A 25,943-nucleotide genomic window follows, 5' to 3' on the forward strand; every position below is an offset into this window, starting at 1 on the left:
TTGCCTGTTCAAGTAACTCTCACGGATTTGAATGTCTGCATTTGCTTTAAGGCTTTACAGGGTAAAATCTTTGCCCTTTGATTCCCGCATATATCGGAAGTTAAATACGGTAATCTTTCAGCACTCTGCTTCCAATTTAATGTGTTTTTTCTGTATGTGCTGCAATGTAATTAAAAATGGGATGGTCGTTTCAAACAAATTAGGTTTTAATTGGCATTTTAACTGAAGGCCGTTAAATAAATTGGGAGTAAAATGCTGTTTGAGAAAGCAGAAACAATACTCAACGCCTGCACAGCATTCTGCAGAGCCTTGGTAAGAAAGTGGCTAATTCTTGGGATCATAATCAAGGGCTACAGCCCATGTGAAGATAAATCATGTGGTGCAGAGTTCCTGGGGCTATATTATTTTAGCCTCTGGATGACTGAGATTGATTTCTCTGTCTGAATGTTCCCCACATGTGAGGGAATGAGTAACCTTTTCAGAAATAAAACAGCCCCCCCTTTCAAAACTCATCAGATTATATGTATGAGATTATATAGAGCTTCCAACCTCCAGGGTGTAGCAGCAAAAGCAGCAGCCTCTGTGTTAGGGTTCCCACCCACCCCCGCCCTGCCAAGGGACCCCTGGATTAGGAGCCTTTCCCCCCCGATCTCCAAGAACGTGGAAGCGGGAGGGGTGGGGGGGGGGAAACGGCGCGGCCTCCCTTCGCGAGGTGCATGCTGGGACTCGTAGTCCTTGCATCCTCTCCGGCTGCTACAGGCGTCTCCTCGGGGAGTCTGGCCGGCGGAGGGGGGGAGCTCCGCCCCCAGAGGACCATGTGCGTTTCTACCTCCGGAGGCTTCAATCGCTGATTGAAAGGCTTCCTCTTGGGATGGGGTGTCTGTGTTACTTTGAAAAAGTTGGCAGCAACTCGTGAGTAGAGAGGCCGATCCCCCTTCAGTGTTGCCAGAAATGAGGGGGGGGGGAGTCTGCTGAGTACTTCATTATTCTCTATGTGGAAATCGATTCTCATAGGATATAATGGGGAATTGATCTGGAGGTTTTGAGGGCTCTGGGGGTGCTGTCTTTTGAGGTAGAGGCACCAAATTTTCAGTATAGTATCTAGTGACTTTCTCCAAAGTATCTGCCAAGTTTCAAAATGATTGGACCATGGGGTCCAATTCTATGAGCCCCAAAAGAAGGTGCCCCTATCCTTCATTATTTCCTATGGAAGGAAGACATTTAAAAAGGTGTGCAGTCCCTTTAAATGTGATGGCCAGAACTCCCTTGGAGTTCAGTTATGCTTGTCACACCCTTGTTCCTGGCTCTGCCCCGATGTCTCCTGGCTCCACCCCCAAAGTCCCCAGATATTTCTTGAATTGGACTTGGCAACCCTACTCTGTGTACGCAGTCTCCACAACAATATAGTCATAACAAAATAACTGTTATAAAGTTTCCAGATATAACCATATGCAGTCAATTTGATAGTGATAGTCTTCTAAAATACAGGGAACCATTTTTTTTTGTAGCAGGAAGTCCTTTGCATATTAGGCCACACACCCCTGATGTAGCCAATCCTCAAAGAGTTTACAGTAGGCCCTGTACTAAGAACCCTGTAAACTCTTGGAAGATTGGCTATATCAGGGGTGTTTGGCTTAATATGCAAAGGACTTCCTGCTACAAAAAAAGCCCTGCGTGGAACAACTCCAACATGGAACAGGTGGTGGCTGGAGATATGCTATTACAACTGATCTCCAGGCAGCAGAGACCAGTTCACCTGGAGAAAATGGCTGCTTTGGAGGGTGGACTCTATGGCACTATACCCCACTGAAGTCTTTCCCCCTTCCCAAACCCCACCCTTCTCAGGCTCTGTCCCAAAAATCTCCAACTATTTCCCAACCCAGAGCTGGCAACCTTAGGGATGAAGGACAAGGGAATCATGATACAAATTTGCACCAGACCCAGAGATATTCTGTTTTATTTGCTCCAATTGCTACTAGCCTTTCTCCGCAATGGGGGACCCAAAGAAACTTACATTGTTTTCCTCTCCTCCATTTTATCCCCACCATGACTGTAGGCAGGTTTGGCCTGAGAGTGTGTGATCAGCCAAAGGTCACTCAGCAAGCTTCCACAGCAGAGAGGATTAAAACCTGGGTCTCCCATAACCTAGTCTGATGCTCTAACCAATCTTCTACACCGGCCCTGCCCAAGTTGGAAAAAAGAATTCCTCTGCACACAGGGAACTTCCTGACCGTTAGAGCGGTTCCTCAGTAGAACAGGCTTCCTCAGGAGGTGGTGGGCTTTAGGCTTCCCAACCCTCCCGCCCTGGCGGGGGACCCCAGGATTTCCAGCCTCTTCCCCCACTCCCCAAAAAAACAGAAGCGGGGGGAGGGGGGAAATGGCGCCAAGGAGCGTGGTGAGCTGCCCCATCTAGGACCCGGACTCGCGGCTCGCCACGCTCCTGGCCTGCCTCCACCCTCCCCTTCTCTGATTTCATCTCAGAGGCGGAGCAGGCAACGCAGCCTGAGCCCATCTCGGAGGAGCAGCTACGGTGAAGCGGAGAAGAGCCCCCCCCCCTTTGCAAGCACTTGGCAGGTGCATCCACTCCCTCCCTGGGCTGCAGAAAGGCTGTTGTGCCAAACTTTGAATTCTGAGCTCCCTTTCCATTCTGCACAAGCCCAGGCATCTCCGCTGTCCCCCCCATCTCCTTAGCCTCCCTCTCCTTCCTCAAAAGGCACCCTTGGTCCTCCCTCTCTCTCTGCCCCATTCCACAGGTCTGCCCCTCCTTGCTGAATTCAGCAGCAGTAAAGAAACACAAGGCTTCCCCCTCCCACACCAGGTCCCACTCAAGAAATATCTGGGAACTTTGAGGGTGGAGCCAGGAGACTTTGGGGGTGGAGCCAGGAGCAAGGGTGTGGCAAGCACAAGAGTTCTAGCCATCACATTTAAAGGGGACCACACAGTAAAGCTGCAGTACTGCAGCTAGAGCCCTCTGCTCACAACCTGAGTTCAATCCCAGCTGAAGCCGGTTCCAGGTTGACTCAACCTTCCATCCTTCTGAGGTCAGTAAAATGTGTCCCCAGCTTGCTGGGGGGAAAGAAATCAGAGAAGGGGAGGGTGGAGGGAAGGAAGGCATTTAAAAAGTTGTGAGGTCCCTTTAATTGTGATGGACAGAACTCCCTTTGGAGTTCAATTGTGCTTGTCACACCCTTGCTCCTAGCTCCACCCCAGTGTCTCCTGGCTCCACCCCCAAAGTCCCCAGATATTTCTGGAATTGGACTTGGCAACCCTAGTGGGCTTTCTTCCTTGGAGGTTTTCAAACAGAGGCTAGATGGCCATCTGACAGCAATAAGGATCCTGTGAATTTAGGGTGGGGCGGTATTTGTGAATTTCCTGCATTGGTCAGGAGGTTGAACTAGGTGACCCTGGAGGTCCCTTCCAACTCTATGATATCCTAAACAGCTACCCCAAGAACCTTTCCATGACATAGCTGTTTTTCATGACCAGCCGAGTTTTTATTTGGGAGGGATACCCCCACCTGCATTCTGAACCAGTACAGTCCTGGGTACTTTGTGTCATGGCATAGCCACCTAGAGCAGGACCATGAAGAAACAGTAGATATAGATTTGTCCTTAGACTAAGCCATCTCAGATAGCTGATGCAAGGACAAACATTGTCAAGGATTTTCTATATTGATGCTGGAGAAATAAAGACATGAGCACCTAGAGCTGCCTTATACTGAATCAGACTTCTGGTCTATCGGTATTGTCTACTCAGACTGGCAGCAGCTCTTCAGGGCCTCAGGCAAAGAGGGTCTTCCATAGCACTTAACCACCTGAATATTGTAGCTGAAGATGCCAGGGATTGGACCTACAACCTTTTGCATGCAGAGCAGAGGCTCTGCCACTGAGCCACATCTCTTAACACAAAATAGCAAGAATAAGGTTGCATTATTTCAGACATGATGCTATATCACATTTTATTAACTGCAATTTGGTTACACTTCAGTTTGATTTGATGGAGGGAGAGACAACATGGGTCAGTGGTAGAACATCTGCTTGGCAGGCAGAAGGTCCAGATTCAGTTTTCTGCATTTCAAGTTAAAAGGAAGTTCTGCTATCAGAAGAAACCAGAAGTAGTCACTACTGTTTGCACAATGTATCTGTGAGATCCAACCCTAGGAGCGGGAAAGAAGTCTTGTTGCACTCAGCTTCCTCTAGCAATAGATCAAACAGGATTTCCAATGTGACCCTGTTTGGTTAGGATTGTCCACTGTGCTAACCGTGGTTGGTTCAATACACCATGGAGGAAATTAACCATGGGTAATTGTGACATCTGAGTGCCACCCCCAAGGCAGCCAATGCAATATTTTGATGAAAGCAAAAAGCAAAGTGCTGTGTTGAGTGTCACAGCTTTGACATGGTTGACAAGCCTAATGGATTTTGTGCAAAAAGACCTCTCCCCCAAGGAACCAGCTAAAAAGATAATGAACAATATAATCTAAAGTTTTTGCAAGCAACAGATTTTTAGTCCAACAATATGTAGTATGTGCGCATTAGGGCCAGAAGATTTTACAGGATAACTTGAGTCAGTTAACGGGTTGAGGGCCAAATTTTAATAGTGAAATTTCAATAGTGTTCAGTGCCATTGTGAGGAAAGGGCATAATTAGGAAAGGCTAGATGAATCTATTTGAGTGCTGATGTACTCTTGCGATAGAGCAGGCTGTTTTGTGGTCTTATTGCAACCTGAGGACTACACCTTTAGGCTGTTTTGTGGTTGTTTTTATGCTCTGCTTTGTTTTTAAGGTTTGTTTATTATTGACGATTTTATGGTTTGCACACTTTTTAATGATTTAATTGCATTGTTTTAGTTTGTGATCTGCTGTAAGCAGATCTCCGGAGAGCTGGCATGGAAATTTTCTTAACATGTAATAGCATGCAATCCTTTTTTCCTTTTCTTTTTTATGGTGCCCTGTAGGATTTCAAGGCAAGAGATTAATAGAGGTGATTTGCCGTTGGCTGCCTTTGTGTGGCAAGCCTGGACGCTTTCGGTGGTCTCCAATCCAAGTGCTAACCGGGACCGACCTTGCTTAGCTTCCAAGAGTCGATGAGATTGAGCTAGCTTGGGCCGTTCAGGTCAGGACAGTTGGTAGACAGCTCTATGAATTGCTGTTCCTGATAGCTAGAACATAGCAATTATTCAGAAGTCAGCCTGGGGATTGTTGGCAGAGTAATTAACACAGCAAAGGTGCGCAACCTGATTAAAGTGTAGATAAAGGTTTGTCTAGGAACTAACATACTTGATAGTATAGAGGAGCGGCAGAGATAGATTCCTAATTACATCACTAGCTGAGAGAAGGAAGAAGACTAAGTATGGAACTCCTGAGAAGAAGAAGCATATTGTCCTGACAACAGCAATCTAGAGACAGACAACAGAATGGGAGTGAAGGTGCTTACCCCACTATCTTATCTAATTGTCATCTTGCTGCAGGGTTTTCTTCTCTTCTTTGTACACCAGACATTGCCTGTTCCAGCAGGGATGGGGTATGAGCAAGTGTCATGAATTAGTTCGTTTTCCCTGCATGTTTTCACTCCACCAATTGCCCAAAACTGAGTTTACTTACAAGGTGAGTCAGCTGAGAGTGGGATTGGGGAGTGAACACTGAAAACAAGCATTCTTGACAACAAACACAAATTGAATCTCACATTAGAAATCATGACCATCGGCTCCCAGGTTGTATTCTACCAGGGTCGCTCCCCTAATCAGGTACAAAACAGATCAATACCATCCAAGCAGCGTGACGCGCAGCATGAAGACCGCCAGGATGTTGGATCCTTGCAAGGAAATGGACAGGAAGGAATGCAAGAACAAGGAGGTGACTCATCCTGAATAATTACCCATTGGAGAAAAATCACCCTCACTTTTTCATGGCCAATTTGTGACTTAAAATGCGCCCGGTAAACGGTTTGCCATGAATTATTTATCTCCCTGCTAACAGAAGCTGCCGCTTTTCTTCATTTGTGTCCATTGGCTTGTGGGACACTGATGACACTGTGTGTCATTTTGCAAAGACAATACCTGATGATGATGATGATTATACAGTTCAGCAAGGGATGAAGGTGTGCTTAACACCACTTGTTTCAATAGCTTAAGCTTGTCTAAACACCTTTGTATTGGATCAGGGCTAGTGTTTCAGGGCAGTCTTCGCAGTGGAGGACGGTAAGCAGTGAGGTGCCGCAGGGCTCAGTACTGGGTCCCATGCTCTTTAACTTGTTCATAAATGATTTGGAGTTGGGAGTAAGCAGTGAAGTGGCCAAGTTTGCAGATGACACTAAATTGTTCAGGGTGGTGAGAACCAGAGAGGATTGTGAGGAACTCCAAAGGGATCTGTTGAGGCTGGGTGAGTGGGCGTCAACGTGGCAGATGAGGTTCAATGTGGCCAAGTGCAAAGTAATGCACGTTGGGGCCAAAAATCCCAGCCACAAATACAAGTTGATAGGGTGTGAACTGGCAGAGACTGACCAAGAGAGAGATCTTGGGGTCGTGGTAGTAAACTCAGTGAAAATGTCAAGACAGTGTGCGATTGCAATAAAAAAGGCCAATGCCATGCTGGGAATTATTAGGAAGGGAATTGAAAACAAATCAGCCAGTATCATAATGCCCCTGTATAAATCGATGGTGCGGTCTCATTTGGAATACTGTGTACAATTCTGGTCACCGCACCTCAAAAAGGATATTATAGCATTGGAAAAAGTGCAGAAAAGGGCAACTAGAATGATGAAAGGATTGGAACACTTTCCCTATGAAGAAAGGTTAAAACGCTTGGGACTCTTTAGCTTGGAGAAACGTCGACTGTGGGGTGATATGGTAGAGGTTTACAAGATTATGCATAGGATGGAGAAAGTAGAGAAAGAAGTACTTTTCTCCCTTTCTCACAATACAAGAACTCATGGGCATTCGATGAAATTGCTGAGCAGTTGGGTTAGAATGGATAGAAGGAAGTACTTCTTCACCCAAAGGGTGATTAACATGTGGAATTCGCTGCCACAGGAGGTGGTGGCGGCTACAAGCATAGCCAGCTTCAAGAGGGGGTTAGATAAAAATATGGAGCAGAGGTCCATTAGCGGATATTAGCCACAGTGTGTGTGTGTGTGTGTATTTTGGCCACTGTGTGACAGAGTGTTGGACTGGATGGGCCATTGGCCTGATCCAACATGGTTTCTCTTATGTTCTTATGTTCTTAACTACATTATAGGAAATCAAGGGATGATTGCACAACATGGCAGAAGGCGTTTCCCCTTTCTCCAAACCAACACGTAGGACAATTTGTTCCAACTTCATTCTACAGAAAAATGTTATTTTAACCCCTGCTTTAGAGGAGACTAGGGGTATGTGGCCTAATATTCAAAGGAGTTTCTGCTACAATAAAAGCCCTGCACTTCACATTTAGGAAACGTAATAGACATCAATCTCCTATTCCATTTTTTTGCCTTTGATGTTTTTTTCTGTCCAGTCAACACAAACTGACGATTACCAGATCCCAAGTTGTGATTCTTTTATCCTGCTAAAAACATTTCCGCTATTTTGCATGCTAATTCACTGCCCACTTTCTCTGTATGTAGGGCTGCTAATGCCATCCATACTATTGTCTGAACAAAGTGTACTTCTAACACACAAAAGCTTACATTCTGAATAAAACTTTGTTGGTCTTAAAGATGCTACTGGATTCCAATTTTGTTCCATCAGCTTATATATATGTATGTGCCCCCAAGTCACAACCAACTTACGGTGACCCCACCAAGACGCTTTCAAGGCAGGTGAGAAGAAGGTGGTTTGCCTTCCTTGGTGGTCTCCCATCCAGGCACTGACCTTGCATAGCTTCTGGGATCTAATGAGACTAGGCTAGACCATGATCCTTCTCTCTCATAGGATAGCTTACTTCATACCTGATGGCATTTGTGCTGCCATTCACGGAGCCAGTTTGGTGTAGTGGTTAAGTGTGCAGACTCTTATCTGGGAGAACTGGGTTTGATTCCCCACTCCTCCACTTCCGCCTGCTGGAATGGCCTTGGGCCAGCTATGGCTATCGCAGGAGTTGTCCTTGAAAGGTCAGCTGCTGTGAGAGTCCTCTCAGCTCCACCCACCTCACAGGGTGTCTGTTGTGGGGGGAGAAGATATAGGAGATTGTAAGCCGCTCTGAGTCTCTGATTCAGAGAGAAGGGTGGGGAATAAATCTGCAGTCTTCTTCACCACACCCACTGAGAAGACAATACTGACTTTGATGGACCAAAGGTCTGATTCAGTATAAGGCAGCTTCGTATGTTCACTTCACAACACTGTGTGATGTTGCTGAGGTCAGGGGGTGACATGGTATCATGGGGTCAAAATACTCGGGGAATGTATACAGCATAGCTAAGATTTATAGGCAAGTTACATTACTGACCCCCTTGAACCCTCTCCCTACTCTGCCATTTCTGCATGTACAAAGCAAACTCTTCAGAGAGCCAGCGTAGGGCAGTGGTTGGAGTCCTGGGTACAGACTCTGGGAGGCCTGGGTTCAAATCTTTACTCTGCTGGTTTGGAGGTTTGGAGGGTGACCATGGACCAGTTGCTTCCCTTTAGCCTAACTACCTCACTCTCAATGTAATCTGTTCCATAGGCTTGTTGTGAGGGTAAAAAAAGTGGGGGACAGGAGGATGATATAAGCCACTTTTGAGAAGCAGAATATAAATATCGAAATAAATAAATAAAGCCCATATAGAGATTTTATTTTATTTTCATAAGTGTGTGTGTTGCTCATGATTCTTCTGACTCAACCCAATGGTCAAGAAGATTACACATCTATTTTTTTTTTATTATTAGCAAAAGCCTCTCTTATCCTACCCAGATCAACTCTTTGTGCACTTGCTTGCTCAGTGAAGAATATATAAAGGTCCTTTACTCATCCCTAACTACTTAGATGGATTTTTGAAAAGTTTGCTATATTTTACAGCAGGGGTGGACAGAAGGTAGTTTGTAATCTAGACTGACTCATGATATACGCAGGCTGGTTGCCACAGCAACAAGGGCCAGGCCTCACAAGGGTAGGAGCTTTTGGGAGTCAGGATGGAAAGAAAAAACTAACCTCATCCTTACATCTAAGCCAGGGTCTATTGATTGAAATGCATTTCTCAAAGGCCCATCTTCTCTTCCCATTCTGGTCCCACAAAGTTCCTTCCCTTGCAAGGCACAGCCCTCATTGCTATGGCAACTAGCTTGTGGCACAAACTGCAGACACCCCTCTCCAAAAGAGTCATGAATATGACTATTGACACGAATAGCTGTGGTTGAAAAATGGCAAAGAAAAATAGGTAACCACTGAGCTCTCCATTTCAGGGTTTGTCACCTGTAGAACAGCAGCATAAATTGGCTGCATGAGACCACGTCCTTGCTGTAGTGTTTTTAGGGGGTTAGATTCCCCAGTATGAATTTGTAGTTGTACAGGTGACAACCCCAAGGTATGGGTTATGTGTTGCATCCAGCAATTGTGACCAGCATCCCTCAGAAGGACCCTTTTATGCTACTGGCTCCAGCGTGTGGATTCCGAAGCTCTGGAGAGAGAAATATATATATTTCAAGCCTGAAGCCCGCCTGTCAAAATTCTTTGCCATGTTAATGCCTTGTTCTGTCACTGTTCTGTTCTGAAACACCTGCTACACCGCTGGGAAAACAAAAGTACTTGGGTCCTCCCATAGTGTCTGCCTCTCAAGGTCATTACTATCTGTTAGAGTGTTTTGCTAACGAATTTCGTAGTGTGGGAATGTCTGCCTTATAACAATTTAGTATTTTGAACTTATCTCGGGCCAGAAAGTTAGGCGCACATGTAACGGCTAACGGCTTTCTATATATTCACTCACCTGCAACCTGCCTTAATTTCGTCACTGGCTTTGCCAGTGGTACTATCCTGTCTTACAATAAACACTAATCCTAATGAAATGGAGAGTTGTTATTATTGAAGATAGCTGTAGACCTGACACTGCCTATCCCATGAATTTATTTTATTAAAATTCTTTTGTACCCCACCTTTCTATCCGATAAGGATCCTAAATGGCTTACAAACATCCTCCCCTCCTTCATTTTATCCTCACAAGCCTGTGAGAGAAGTTAGTAGACTGAGACAGTGTGACTGGTCCAAGATTACCCCGTGAGTTTCCATGGCACAAGTGTTCTTACATTGGATGATAGTGCCGGGGACCAAGGAAACAACCTCCTAGTTTGTTTTCGCCGGTGTTTATCACACTTTGGTAAGAATGTGGTGTCACTGCTTGTTAGCACAACTCGTCCTTAATTTATTATTGCGCTGAAACTGAGCAGCTGCTAACAGTACTTAGCGCTGCATTTGCATGCATTGGGAGCAGACGCCCATCATCCAGTGGCACTTCCCTTCCACTTGACATGCTGATGTCTATTTTGAGACCTGCACGTTTCTGCGCTTTTGGGCAGCAAGCCAAGTTGTTGCATGTGGTTAAAGAAACAAGCAAAGGATTGCTCACATCAGCCTCGTATTAATCACTGCTCCTGGCTAAAGCTCGTCTGGCACCTGATTTTACGACCACTATGTCTGAAGTGCCAAACATCCCATCAACAAGCACAAATTGAATCCCACTTGAAATCAAGCTCAAGATCTCATTCATCATCCCTTTGACATTAGGCATTGCCCACTGTGCTGACAGAGGACCTTGTTATATCTGGTGGTGGAAAGTGCCATGAAAACACAGACAACTTATGACAACCCCATGGGGCTTTTAAGGCAAGAGGTGAACAGTGGTGGTTTGTCATTGCCTGCTTCTATGTAGCAACACTGAACTTCTTTGGTGATCTCCCATCCAAGTACTAATTGGTGCTGATTCTGCTTAGTTTCTGAGATTTGATAAGATCAGGCTGGCCTGGCCTTCCTGATCAGGTCACTGTTATATCTATCAACCTGCATTTTTTTATTTTGCAGATTTTGTTGCACTTTTTCTAATCTTGGGGAGAGGCAGAGGGGCATGGAGAGTGTAGACCCCTACTTCTTGGCTACTGAATATCCAGCTCAGCTGCTCCTTTGCCTTCTTCTTGCAGTTTCTTACCATGCTAATGATTCTCAGACTATGGACCAGGACATGCCAACTTACCATAAGAAATAAATTACCCAACCTATTAAAGGCTCCAAAGCCACTGTCTGAGGAGGAGTCTGACTGCTGTGTCACTGTATGATGCACAAGAAATAATCAACCTGCTCAGCCCCACAAGGTGCCTATTGTGAGGACAGGAAGGGAAAGTGGCTGTAAGCTACACTGAGACTCCTTAGAGAAGATGGTGAGGATGGTGTGGAGTTGTTTTCTGTGGCCCCAGAAAGTAGGACCAGAACCAATGGGTTGAAATTAAATCAGAAGAGTTTCCGGTTCAACATTAGGAAGAACTTCCTGACAGAACGGTTCCTCAGTGGAACAGGCTTCCTCGGGAGGTGGTGGGCTCTCCTTCCTTGGAGGTTTTTAAATAAAGGCTAGATGGCCATCTGACAGCAATGCAGATCCTATGAATTTACGGGGAGGTGTTTGTGAATTTCCTGCATTGTGGAGGGGGTTGGACTAGATGACCCTGGAGGTCCCTTCCAACTCTATTATTCTGATTCTAAGAGAAAAGATGGGTATAAAGACCAATTCTCCTCCTCCTCCTCCTCCTCCTCCAAGGTTTTAAGCAGAAATCTTTCACACCATCTCCTACCTGGTCCTTTTAGCTGGAGATTCTGGGGACTGAACCTGGGACCTTCTGCATGCAAAGCAGATGCTCTGCCACTGTGTGAATGAGACCCAAGAAGTTTACTCCCCAGATCCGAGGGCAACAATCTGACCCCTACGTGGTCTCCACAGTAGCTGCCAGCTCTTCCAGCATAGTTAAGTCTAAAGAAGTCAAGAAACACCTTGTGAATGAAACAGGTCTCTCTGCAAGTTTCATTATTTTTGCATTTTGGGAAAACTCACTGTGCTGGACAAAAGACTTTTAATCATATCATCAGGCAGCAAAAGATTGAGGAAACACAACAGATTAATCCAATGGTAAGCTTAATTACTTTTCCTTCAAGTGTTCATTTTGAAAAGACCAATACTGAGAATGCTACTCCTTTCCACCCTGGTGAAACCATGCCTTTTGCATACTTTTGCACAAGCTCTTTCTGCATTCAGAAGCCAGTTTGTGTGGGGAAGGGGGTGATTTCCACTGACCTCCCTTTAATCCCACTCTTTTCCCGGGGCTCTGCTGATCCTCTGAAATAGCTTCATGAAGGCACAGATGGTTACAGGCGGGAGAAGGGGGAGATCTGTTCCATGAACCTGATTTTGTTCTGGAGCCAACCCACTGCATGCCAGTAGGCAACACCAAAGATCAGCTGTGTGTGTGCGTGTTAAGACGTCAAGTTACTTCTGACCTATGGTGACCCTCAGGGCTTTTTTGTAGCAGGAACTGCTTTGCATATTAGGCCACACCCATCTTATGTAGCCAATCCTTCAATTGTTTACAGGGCTCTTAATACAGGGCCTGCTGAAAGCTCCAGGATTGGCTAACTCAGGGGTACGTGGCCTAATATGCAAAGGAGTTCCTGCTACAGAAAAAGCTCTGGTGACCCTATGAATAACAGGGCTGTGGATTAAGTCAATCTAACTCATGTTCAGGTCTTCCTCTATTCCTGCTGCCTTCAGCTTTTCTTAGCATTATAGTCTTTTCCAATTACTTTGTCTTCTCATATGTCCAAGGTACAATAGTCTTGGTTTAGTCATTTTAGCTTCTAGGGAGAGTTCAGGCTTGATTATATCTAGAACCTACTTGTTTGTCTTTTTGGCAGGCCGTGGTATCCATAAAGTTATCCTCCTTCAAAGGAATCAACTTTCTTCCTGTCAGATTTCTTCAATGTCCAACTTTTGCATCCATACATAGTAATGGGGAATATTATTGTATAAATGATCTTGAACTTGGTTGCCAGCAACATATATAGCCTTACACTTAAGAATCTCTTCTAGCTCCTTCAAGGCTGCCCTTCGCAGTCTCAGTCTCCTGATTTTTTGGTTGCAGACTCCCTTTTGATTGATGATTGAGCCAAGGAATGCTGACTAACAAACTCATAAGCTAGGTCCGGGGTGGAATTCTAGCAGGAGCTCTTTTGCATATTAGGTCACACACACCCTGATGTAGCCAATCCTCCGAGAGCTTACAAGAGCTTTTTTGTAAACTCTTGGAGGATTGGCTACATTAGGGTTGTGTGGCCTAATATGCAAAGGAGCTACTGCTAGAATTCCACCCCTGGCTAGGTCCCATAATATTTTTCATGACTGGTAAAAACAGGCAACCAATCCTATATAGAAACAGAGCCATCACTACCTTGTAAAAGAAAACTTTAGAGGCAGCCACTGGTTGGACCCAGAAGTGAAAACCCAGGTTCAAATCATTCCTCATTCAGAAAGCTGGCTAGATGACAGCAAGCCAGTCATTGTCTCAACCCAAAAAGCTTTACTGATTTCAGAGGATAAAAATGGGAAGGCCCAGAGCATCACTTAGAGGCAAGGTGAGCTACAGTCTCCACTAATAAATGAAACATGCTATATTGGCAGGTACATAATTAAGTTCTACTGCTGAAGTCAATCCAGCTGTACAACTTGCTTGGGGAAACTACAAGCAACAAAATTAGCAAGCCGCTTTCTGCATCATCTACTTCATACCACCCCTACCAAACAACACGGGGCTTTGTTCTTCAACTATGTTGTTCTTCAAATTATTTTTAACCTCCTCCTCTGCAAGCACCCACGGGCCTTAATAATAATTTAAAAAAGACATATGAAAATCTGTATTGACATAAATGACTCACTTTATAGAGGCAGGAACTGCATTGAGTGACCCACCTTTGCATAGCAGAACTTAAATGGTATCAGCCTTGGATGGTAACGCTTGGGTTCTACTACATACAGTTTTGCACCAGAGAATGACAAGGTCTGTTAGGAAACTGTTTAAACAAGCTGTTCCCTTTTCTAAGAATGGCTATGGATTGCCAGCACACTAGTGCCATCTTCTGGGCTGTCAAATAGCAGTTTGAGGGCTTAAAGAATGATTGTCTGCAGTTAAATTTTGCACACATATTGCTCCATGTGTTGTGTGTGCCAGACCCAAACCTGCTAATTAAAAATATGGTATTGAATAATAAAAAGCAATACTCTCCCTTCTGATTCCTTTGTCCCACATCTAACCTTACCAATGCTACAAGCCAAGGGCTAGGACTAGTTCCTATATAGTGACCCATCTAACAATACATGCAGCATAAGCCATAAAAAATGATTCTGAACTGACTGTTCCTTTCAAAGGGCATTCCACCTGGATTTTGCAAAGGAATTAGTTTGACTAAAAGTGCAGCAGCACCATCACCTGAGCATGCTATGCAAGCAAAGAGGTAAAGAATATTTCTTAGCATTTTTTTAGCACTTTCAAAGTATTTGTTTCTTAAATGCAAGGCTTTTTTTGTAGTTGGAACTCCTTTGCATATTAAGCCACACACCCCTGATGTAGCCAATCCTCCAAGAGCTTACAGGGCTCATAGCACAGGCCCTATTGTAAGCTCCAAGAGGATTGGCTACATTAGGGGTGGGTGGCCTAATATGTAAAGGAGTTCCTACTACAAAAAAGCCCTGCTTAAATGCATATTGTACCAATCACCAAAGTGGGTGAAGGCTATGGAGCACACATTTTGCATGCAGAAGGTCCAAATGCCCAATTGAAAAAGATCCCAGGTAGCAAGAGATGGGAGGAAGGCTAATATACCCCAAACACAGCTGTAAGAATGTTCAAAGAGCTTCACATGAAAACAAACAAAGCTTATACTGGATCAGAATGCTCATCTATCATGATTCAGTATTCAGAGGAGTCAGCTGTGTTAGTCTGTGGCTGTAAAATAGTAAAGAGCCCCGTAGCACCTTTAAGACTAACAAATTTAATTGTAGCATAAGCTTTTGAGAAACACAGCTCTCTTCATCAGATACACCTGATGAAGAGAACTGTGTTTCTCAAGAGCTTATGCTATAATAAAATTTGTTAGTCTTAAAGATGTTGAAAGGTAAAGGTAGTCCCTAGTGTAAGCACCGAGTCATTACCTATCATATCAGGACATTTTCTTGACAGACGTTTACAGGGTAGTTTGCCATTGCCTTCCCCAGTCATCTACACTTTACCCCCAAGCGAGCTGGGCACTCATTTTACCAACCTTGGAAGGATGGAAGGCTGAGTGAACCTTGAGCTGGCTACCTGTACCCAGCTTCTGCTGGGATCAAACTCAGGTCGTGAGCAGAGCTTGGACTGCAGTACTGCAGCTTACCACTGTGCCCTGCAGCTCCTACCTAAAGGTGCTACTGGACTCTCTACTATTTTTAAGATCAGTATTGACTGTGCTGACTAGCATGTCCTGGGTCTTATGGAGAGATAGAGATCTTTCACATCATCTATTGCCTGGTCCTTTTTAGTGAAGATGCTGAGGACTGAACCTGGGACCTTCTGGATGCAAAGCAGAGACTCTTCCGCTGATCTATAGCCCCTCTCCTGAACATCATGCATACAATGTCAACAATCTCCTGAAGTAGCAGAAACAAGTACCCAACCATCCATAGTAGTGCAGGACTTCCTTGGTTCCTCTTCCTGCACCTGACCACTGAGGCCCCAGAAATTTTATTGGGGGTGGGGGTATCAATGGACCCTCAGGAACAGCTCTAAAGTGCAAAGTAGGGGGTCTGCAATGGAGAGAACCAGTGGAAATCACTGCCCACCTGTTCTGCTAATGGAAATGCAGTTTCATCAGAAGAATTGTGAGGCTGGACACATGTCAGCATCAGACCCTCTCAGAAGTCCAGAGAAGCCCAGGCCACTACCAGATACATTCAACAGGTTCAGACAGCAAGGTCTAGGAACAGGCTGAGACTCCATTTGGGAGGGGTTGCAAACACAGAAGGAGACAGAAACAGGATACAGGATGACCTTGACAGGCTGGAAAACTGGGATAAAATCAATAAAATGAATTTTAACAGGGATAAATGTAAAGTTCTGCATTTAGGTAGGAAAAATCCAATGCATAGGATGGGGGAGACTTGTCTTAGCAGTAGTAGGTGCGAAAAGGATCTAGAGTACTTCTGCCCCCAGCTGGCTCTGGTCAGCACTCTGCAACACTGTTATCCCTGCACTGCAAAAGAAGAGCTGAAAGAATATTCATCTAGTGAGTTCATGACAGAAAAAGAGTTTTAAACTGAGGGCGTCCCTGCTCACAACTCAGCTTGTGCTGCCTTTACCCTAGTGTCCACCATAGGGTTGCCAGGTCCATTTCTAGAAATATCTGGTGACTTTGGGAGTGACGCCAGGAGACGTTGGGAGTGAAGCCAGGAGCAAGGGTGTGACAAGCACAGTTGAACTCCAAAGGGAGTTCTGGCCATCATATTTAAAGGGATCACATTCCTTTTAAATTCCTTCCCTCCACTGGAAATAATGAAGGATAGGGGCACCTTCTTTTGGGGCTCATAGAATTGGACCCCCAGTCCAATCCTTTTGAAACTTGAAGGGTGCTTTGAAGAGACTCATTGGATGTTATGCTGCAAATTTGATGCCTCTACCTCAAAAAACAGTCGTCGTCCCCCCACCCCCCCAGAGCCCCAAATACCCACATTTGAAATCTCCATTATAACCTATGGGAATTGGGCTCCAGAGGGAATAAAGGAGTGCCCAGCAGACATTTCCCTCCCTCTCCCCCTCCCCTGCTTTCTGATGACCCTGGAGTGGGAGGAGAACCTCCAAACCAGAGGATCCCCTGCCCCCACCTGGGAATTGGGTAAACTAGAAAGAAAACACTGTGAAATTAACAAGTTTTGAAACAAATGCACATGAATACTTTATATAGCCAATTCATTGGAACTAATAAAAAACAGAAATCAAAGTGGCTCAACAGAGCTCAAAGTTCAGCTATTATTTCTCTAGTTCCAAAGAGATATGTTCAGTGCTGTGATTGACTGATAATATGTCCTGCTGTCTGTGAATTTCCTTTCTGTAAGACGCAGGAATACCGTATGTTCAAATGGTGTAGAGGCAGCAGTCCTCCATCCAACAGGTGTGGCTACACGAGTTCAAGGTTCTGTTCATGTTTCATCTGCCACTTCCACTGGCCGCCTGTATTTTTATCAGGAACCCGTACTAAGGCGACAGCTCACTTGCAATAACTTACATTCTTGTTTACAAGAACGGTTCTCCAACGGTTTGCACAAATGGTTCTTTCACAGTGTTTTCTTTCTAGTTTACCCAATCTGTACACTGCGGTTTCCTGTTTGATCCCACCTGGAGATTGGCAACCCTAGTCCAGTACCATTACATCGATGATGCCTAATAAAACAGCAGTTATCAAAAAGGGAGAGAGATCACTATCAATTGATAGCCCTGCACACAAATTACAGCGGACACACGCAGAGTGTATTGAGAGGCAGTGTGGTGCAGTGGTTAAAGTGCTGGATCTGGAAAACTCAGGTTTGAATCCCCACTCATGCCATGGAGGCTTGCTGGGAAGCCCTTGGGCCAGTCCTACACTCGCAGCCTACTCTACCTCACAGGACTGTCATGAGGATAAAATGGAGAGGAGCATAAGTCATTTTAGGTCCCCACTGGGGTGAAAGTGTACACTTGATTTTTTTAAACATACATGCACTAATTTTCATCCATACATCTGATTGTATGATTTAGCATCTATACCGCTGAATGCATGTTTTAAACCCCACATTTATCCAGGTGCTAGTCCCCAGTTTCATTTGTAAAGTGAACATGCATTGGCTCTTTTTTACAAACAGATGTACCCTTATGCATGCCGGATGTATGGCACTGTAACATGGGAACAGGGCTAGTATTTTAGAAGGGATTCATAACTCTGCCCTGTTTTTACTCCACAAGCTAATTTTAAGCCACGCCTTAAGACAACAGGCATAAGATGTCTGATGATTATGATTTCAATAAACTTTTAAGCACCCAACCTTGATGATGCACCAGTGGTATTTGAATTTATTGTCTTAACATAAATAATTATAGGTATGCAAAACAAGATCTGTTCATTTACTACATGGAACAGTCAACCAAATGTAATTTTCTTTTTAAAAAAATAGGTGGAACCTCTTAAAACATTATTGTAACAGGGGAACAATTAGTACAAAAGAAAAGAAACCCAATACTATTTCTAGGGTGTTTAATTATCTTCTGCCTCAAGGTTTATATTGTTGCCAAACTTTGCATAGAGCTGGACTTTGAGGTCTGATAATACTCGCTGTATGGATTCTACGCGTGACTCCAAAGCTCCAATCTCTTCCTGCAAGTTTTTCTGAAAAAGAAAAAAAAAGTTAGTTAATAATCAGAATCAAACATGCTGATATCACACTCAGCATACAGCGGTTATTTTACTGAACCAAACATTGTAAACAACACTCTAAATCAGGGGTGTCAAATATGCAGTTCAGGGGCCAAATCAGGCCCCCGGAGGGCTCCTATCAGGCCCCTGAGCAACTGGCTGTCATCTGCTTCCTACTCCCTCTCTCTTGCTTCCTTCTGCATAACAGCTTGCTTTGCAAGGCTTGCACAGGAGCTACAGAGCAAAACCTCTATTTTCTCCATTAGCTGAGGCTCCTCCCTTGGGGAGGAAGGGGGGAGGAATAGCTTGCTTTGCCAGGCTCTCCCAATGGCACAGCAGAGCTACTGAGCCAAGCCTCTCTTCCTTTTATTGGCAGATGCTCCACCCTGCCAAGTCCCTGGGGAAGGAAGGAAAGAGCCAGAGCTTCCTTTGCCCAGTACCATAAATCCCATGGGAGAAATACAAAGAAAGGATCTTTAAGACCAATGAATGCTAACATTTTAAGCATTTTTAAAAATATATATATTTGTGTTTGTCTGTGTTCTTTATACATCTTATATCTCTAGTTCCGAATCTTAAATAGGTACACACATGACCCAGGCCGACATGGTCCGGCCCAACAAGGTCTCATTTATATAAAATCTGGCCCTCAAAACGAATGAGTTTGACAGCCCTGCTCTAAATAGCCTTTAAAAACATTTTCAGGTGCTTTCACAGACAGTGACTAATGCACTTTCAATCCTCAGAGAGCCAGTTTGGTGTAGTGGTTAAGTGTGCGGACTCTTATCTGGAAGAACCGGGTTTGATTCCCCACTCCTCCACTTGCACCTGCTGGAATGGCCTTGGGTCAGCCATAGCTCTGGCAGAGGTTGTCCTTGAAAGGGCAGCTGCTGGGAGAGCCCTCTCCAGCCCCACCCACCTCACAGGGTGTCTGTTGTGGGGGAGGAAGGTAAAGGAGATTGTGAGCCACTCTGAGACTCTTCGGAGTGGAGGGCGGGATATAAATCCAATATCTTCTTCTTCACTTTGCAACTAGATTTTTCTATATGAAATGGCAAATTCCACTTGCATATGATCACTAATGCGCACTTAAAGCAGACTGAAAGTGCATTATTCATTGGGAAGGAAAAGGAAAGGAAGCTTTTATATGCTCAGATTACAAGAAACCATCATGTGCCGAGACTCTTGACCACTTGAAAGTGGCAATCTTTGCAGAGTTCAGCACCCAAGTTCCATGCTAAGGTGCAAGGCTTTTTTGTAGCAGGAACTTCTTTACACATTAGGCTACACCCCTCTGATGTAGTCAATTATCCAAGAGGTTATAGAGCTCTTCTTACAGGGCCTACTGTAAGCTCTTGGAGGATTGGCTACATCAGGGGGTGTGACCTAATATACAAAGGAGTTCCTGCTACAAAAAAAGCCCAGCTAAGGTGCTACTCCCCATTTTTAAGTGTCTTATGAGGAACTTTGCTATAATTCTGTCATCCAGGATCCTTGCAATATTAACAGGATAATTCAGAAAACAGAAAGAGGACAAGGCAAAACAAATGGCTGATTGTGTCATAAAAGAAAAAGGGTCACAATGTATGAATGCACCCATACGCAGTCGCTAACCTTTGCTTCCTCCAACATTTCTTGCGTTTCATCTTGAGGATGGCTAATGAAGACGTCTCCAATTTGATAGGGTATCAGCAGCGAATCATCATCTAGCATCATGACATCATCGCAGGCATCCTCCAGGTTCTGAAGTTGTTTCTATGGTCAAAAGATCAGTCACTCTTTCCCCATCTGATATGACTAAAGGGCAACATATTATATAAAGAAGCAACCCCTCTCCCCCATAAAGGGGTAACCACACCTATAGAAACTGTTCCAAATTGCATGGGGTTACACAGCAAAGGGTCACAGTGCAAAGTTCACTGAAAACATCAACACCTGTGTGGCAAAAGCACACACACAAAAAGATAATATTCCATAGTAGGAACAACTGAAAAGGGAACTGAGAATAAAATGGTGGTAGAAAGCACCGTCAAGTCAAGGTCAATTTATAGCAACCCCATAGGTTTTTAAAGCAAGAGACAAACAGAGGTTTTCCATTGGCTGCCTCCGCGTAGCTACCCTGGTCTTCGGTGGTTTCCCATCCAAATATTAACCACAGCTGATCCTGTCCAGCTTCTAAGATCAGACTCCTTCCCATGCCAGCATTATTCAAGTTTTCAAGAAGGCTAAACTATATTTATCATTATTATTAATTATTATTACCCCACCCTATCCCACGAGTGTGCTCAGGGCAGCTAACATAAAACCCATCAAGCAATAAAACAATTGCTTGACTGCTTTCTTTATTGACAATAAATGGCACAACAGATAATAATATTTCTTTATTGACAATAAATGGCACAACAGATAATAACAAACAGTGAACTATAGCTGCGAGAAGACATAGAGTGACCTCCTCTCTTTCTTGTGTTAGTCCAAGTCCAGGAATATGGCCACTAATCATGTCAAAGTAACATGGAAACCCGGGGGCGGGGGGGTTGCATGTGTGTGTACGTGCATACACATGCCCATAGAGCTGGAAGTCATGGTGACCTCTGGTGACTCCTACTTGGGCATCAAGGACATTCAGAAAAGTGGCTTGACAACCTGCCTCTGCCTCCACTCTGGTATTCTTTGGAGGTCTCCCATCCAAGTACTTGCCAGGGTCAGCTCTGCTTAGCTGACAAGATTAGGTTTTCCTGGACTATCCAGGTCAGGGCATGAAAGCCCAGTCATACTGAGCACCAACTGTGGGCTACACACTAAGTGCTAATGAATGATCCATTAGCACAATGACTGAGAGGCAAGATTGTCCTTTTCCTAATAAATATGCTAAGAAGTCAATGGGCTTAGAAAGGGAGTAATTCTGTTCATCCTGCACGGCCACTGACCAGAAAGTTGACTCAGAGGCCTTCTAGCAAGGGTACCTTTTTATCTTCAATTTCTTCTTTCAGTTCTGTAATTCTGCTGGTGTTTCTTGCAAACTTGTTGATTTTCTGTTGATCTTCAAACGTGACGTTGACATCTTCTGCCGCCTGAACAAGGGAAACAGCGAAAGCTCAGGAGGCTTATATTTTTAGCCCCCATCCTTCCAAGAAAGTCACAGCTGAGTACACAATCTACTTGCCTCATTTTAGAAATGAAGGCTCGAGGGAGACACAATTGCCATTATTTGAAGGATGATGATGATGATATTGGATTTATATCCCACCCTCCACTCCAAATCTCAGAGTGGCTCACAGTCTCCTTTATCTTCCTCCCCCACAACAGATACCCTGTGAGGAGGGTGGGGCTGAGAGGACTCTCACAGCAGCTGCTCTTTCAAGGACAACCTCTGCCAGAGCTATGGCTGACCCCCAAGGCCATTCCAGCAAGTGCAAGTGGAGGACTAGGGAATCAAACCCGGTTCTCCCAGATAAGAGTCTGCACACTTAACTGGCTCTCTAGAACATAGAACAGACTCATCCTAGGGCTGGACTAGAAACAATGAATGGAAATCACAAGGAAGGAGATTTTGACTAAATATTAGGAGAAACATCTTAACGGTGAAAGCCATTCAACAGTGGAACAGACTGCCTCAGGAAGCTGTAAACTCTCCTTCATTTAAGCAGAGGGTGGATAGCCATCAATCAAGGGTACTAAGCCTGCATATTCCTGCACTGAGGCAGGGATTCCAATAGATGACCTTCAACATCCTTTCCAACACTCCATGACTATTCTCACAACAACACTGTGAAGGAGGTTAGGCCAAATGTCATCCAGTAAGCTTGCATGGCAGGGTGGGGATCTGAACCTGGGTCTCCCCGGCTGGGCCAACACTTGTCACTACACCATCCCACCCCTCAAAAGATAAATTCCTTGGGAACTGCTATTGGTTTTCTCTGCTGAATTAGAGTAAGTGGGGCTCACCATTAAATGCAGTCTTCAGAGCAACTGGTCAGCATTTCAACATTTCACCAGCATAATTGTCCAAAATGTCTCAAAGCAGCAAGTTACCATAAAGTCAGTATGGACAGGATCATAGCCAGAAGTAATGCAACCCAAGAGCATGAAGACAGCCTCAGGAAAACTACTCAGGGCTATTGCATAAACAAAGAGTAACTCTAGGAAACATCTGAGATCACAAAGGCACCAAGAGCTAGTGTATGTAATAAACAGGTAATATTAAATGCCATAAAACCAACATTTACAGCTCTGACTACCTGAAATAAGGATTTCCAACTCAACTGTAAGGATCAGTGTCAAGTCGGAGTTTTGGACTAAGATCTGGGAAAACCAAGTTTGAATCCTCACCCTGCTGTGAAAGCTTGCTTGGGCTAGTCATGACCTCTCAGCTTGACCTACCTCACAGGAGTGTTGTGAAGGTAAAGTAGTGGAGGGGAGAATGGTATTGTAAGCCACTATGAGTTCCCGCACTGCGTAGAAATGCAAGAAATTCATAAACAAATGCATAGACCCCTGCAGGAAAAATGGTTTTTCTCCCTCTGGAATTGTCATTAGTTCCATACTTTCAGTGCCTGTTCCTGCTTCATACATCATACAATCTTATGCATATTTCTTTGGAAGTAAACCTCACTGGTACACAGGGCTTTTTTTGAGCAGGAACGCCGTTCCAGTTGGCTTGATATCTGGGGGTATGGCCTAATATGCAAATGAGTTCCTGCTAGGCTTTTTCTACAAAAAGTCCCATGTGGAACAATGGTGATGTCAGGGGGTGTAGCCTAATAGGCAAATGAATTCCTGCGGGTTTGGGGGGGGGCGGGTTTACAAAAAAGCCCTGCTGATATACATTTGTAAAGCACCTTATATGCCAAACAGAAAGGCCCGCACTAAGGAAGGTACAAAGTAGCACATATGCTAAGCCTGCAAAAGGTCCCACGTTTTAATCCCTACTTAAAGGAACTCAAGCAGCAAGTGCTAGCAAAGCTTTTTCTCCCTCTATCTGCCTGAGATGCCTGGCCAGCTGCAGCCCACCAAATAAACTATAACTGAGCTGGACGGATCCTGGTGCAAGCTGACTTCAGACGTTCACATGGACAAGTAGCGTTTGTTTACACAACTGGGCACTGCATCCCTACGGAAATAAAGAATGCACTGACTTAACAAGACCGCAAAAAAAAAAAATCCTTTCCCCCCCACGGCTTCCAAAGGAAGGGCCAGTTTGGTGTAGTGGTTAAGTGCGTGGACTCTTATCTGGGAGAACCAGGCTTGATTCCCCATTCCTCCACATGCAGCTGCTGAAATGGCCTTGGGTTAACCATAGCTCTTGTAGGAGTTGTCCTTGAAAGGGCAGCTGCTGTGAGAGCCCTCTCAGCCCCACCCACCTCACAGGGTGTCTGTTGTGGGGGGAGAAGATAAAGGAGATTGTAAGCCGCTCTGAGAAGGGCGGGGTATAAATCTGCAATTCTTCTTTTTCTTCTTTCCTGCCACCAAGCACCGCCCATCTCCTACCCTACTAGGATCTAGAGAGTAGGAGTCAAGTTGCACCTTTAAGCAGGGCCAGATCTAGGAGGGGGCAGAGGGGGGTGCTTGGCCCGGCCCCGACAGAGGGGGTGTGTGCCAAATTGGGTATGGAGTCCATTCTATTCTATGGGGCTATAAGATAGAATGGGCCCATAAGGGGGCATCATTTTTTAATTCCCCCCCTAAAAAAAAATGTAGATCCGGTCCTGCCTTTTAAGACCAACAAAGTTTTATTCAGAATAACAATACAGGAGTCCAGTAGCATCTTTAAGACCAACGAACTTTTATTCAGAATGTAAGCTTTTGTGTGCACACACTGCTTCAAACGAGGAATGAGATACAGTAAGCAGAGTGTGCGACTGAACAACAAAGCAGAGATATATATAGCTCTGCTTACTGTACCTCATTCCTCGTCTGAAGTGTGCATGCACCCGAAAGTTTACGTTCTGAATAAAAGTTTGTTGGTCTTAAAGGTGCTACTGGACTCCTGCATTGTTCTACTGCTTCAGACCAACACAGCTGCCCACCTGGATCTACGTTTTATTCAGAATGTAAGCTTTCGTATGCATGCATACTTCATCAGACGAAGGAATGGTGTACAGTGAGCACTTACACCAGCTATCTGTAACTCTGTTCATTGTCCACTATTCCTTTGTCTGAAGATGCATGCATACGAAAGCTTACATTCTGAATAATACTTTGTTGGTCTTAAAGGTGCTACCGAACTCCTGCATTGTTCTACTGTTTCGGACCAACACGGCTGCCCACTTGCTAGGGTCTAGCGAGGTTGCTGTATCGTATGCCTTCAGGCCACAAAGAACCAAAGCCACCCCAGCCTCAGCAGGGACCACCTTTCCTGCAAACACACACCCTTTTTTTTCTCCCAGAAAGAAAACGACGCCCCCAAAACCGCTCCCTCCCCTCCTTCTATCCCCGGCTTCGGCCTCTTACCGCTTTCTTCATGGTAGCCGCCATCTTAACGACTGCACTATTTCCCCCTCCTCGACGGGGAGGTAGTCGCTCGCCTAACCTGAGTCCTTTCTGGGGACTTTTCCTTCCTTCCTCTCTATATCTATTTCTAGTCCTTTGAAGATTCCGAGGATAAAAAAGGAGCTTGAAGGGAGGGAGAAGCAGTTCTAATAAAATAAATTGCTCCCCGACTCCCCCCCCCTTCTGTCAGCGGAGGTTGGTATGGTCCTTAGTTGAAGGAAGGAAGGAGGACCTAACAGGGAAGGCTTGGTTGGTGCTGCAGTGCATGTCCGCGAGCAGTAGGCGGCGGGGTGAGCCTGGCCAAAGAGAGTCATTACAAATTACCGTACTAGTTTTGACATCTGGACAGTAATTTACACCTGCAGATATATGCTATATGCATAAACTCAGCGGAGCATTTTTGTTTGTTTAGGTGAACTACGTGGCGGGGAACAATAATAGTATTCACTTATTTAGATATTTATGCCTTATTTTTTTTCCCTAATAGGGATCTGAAGTAGCTTACAACATTGATCCAGGTGGGTAGCTGTGTTGGTCTGAAGCAGCAGAATAAAGTTCTTCTCCTTGCCTGCATTTTATCCTCACAACCCTACAAGGGCAGGGTTAGGGCAGGCTAAGAGAGAGTGACAGCCCCAAGACCAGTTCTGTGGCAGGGTGGGCGACTTTGAGATGGGGCCTGGAGATCTCCTGGAACTGCAGCAGATCCCCAAACTACAGAGACCAGTTCCCCTGAAGAAAATGCATGCTTTGGAGGATGAACTCCATGATATTACACCCTTCTGAGGTCCCTTTCTTCACCAAACCCTGCTTTCGCCAAGACTCCCCCTCCCAAATCTCGAGGAATTTCCCAACTCAGAGCAGGCAGCCCTATTGGGGATCTGAATTTGGGTGTCCCAGATCCTAGTCTAATACTCTAACCACTACACCACACTGTAGCAGAGCAATATGGTTGCATGTAGAGTGCCCAAACATTGTTCCTCACCTTTGTCGATTAAAAAGGTTTCTTTTTGACAGCACAGGCAAGCCAAATGGAGCAGCTTGCTGTAGCACTGCGAG

At 44.9% G+C, this 25,943-nt stretch overlaps 1 protein-coding gene across 2 annotated transcripts; it reads right to left on the reverse strand.

The window, feature by feature from the left end:
- Positions 1-18,028: 18,028 nt before the first annotated feature.
- Positions 18,029-25,149, reverse strand: PFDN4 (prefoldin subunit 4). Of its 2 annotated transcripts, none has more exons than XM_060230772.1 (4): positions 24,849-25,149; positions 21,362-21,469; positions 20,010-20,150; positions 18,029-18,368 (listed from the first exon to the last, which is right to left on the reverse strand). In XM_060230772.1, exons 1-4 carry the CDS (start codon positions 24,870-24,872, stop codon positions 18,237-18,239), a joined length of 405 nt encoding a protein of 134 aa, XP_060086755.1. In that variant the 5' UTR covers positions 24,873-25,149; the 3' UTR covers positions 18,029-18,236. The 2 variants fall into 2 exon arrangements, with proteins under 2 accessions (XP_060086755.1, XP_060086756.1); XM_060230773.1 differs by lacking the exon at positions 24,849-25,149 and adding an exon at positions 22,344-22,365.
- Positions 25,150-25,943: the final 794 nt, after the last annotated feature.

The sequence above is a fragment of the Heteronotia binoei genome, chromosome 2, assembly GCF_032191835.1.
Source record: "Heteronotia binoei isolate CCM8104 ecotype False Entrance Well chromosome 2, APGP_CSIRO_Hbin_v1, whole genome shotgun sequence".
Taxonomy (NCBI): Eukaryota; Metazoa; Chordata; class Lepidosauria; order Squamata; family Gekkonidae; genus Heteronotia; species Heteronotia binoei.

Bases quoted from the DNA above. Each gene is read 5' to 3' on its own strand.
- PFDN4 (XM_060230772.1), bottom strand. From the start codon at position 24,872: ATGGCGGCTACCATGAAGAAAGCG. The intron at 21,470-24,848 runs GTAAGAGGCCGA...TCCCTTGTTCAG, and splicing joins CGGCTACCATGAAGAAAGCG to GCGGCAGAAGATGTCAACGT. The intron at 20,151-21,361 runs GTACCCTTGCTA...TTTTGACCATAG, and splicing joins AAGAAATTGAAGATAAAAAG to AAACAACTTCAGAACCTGGA.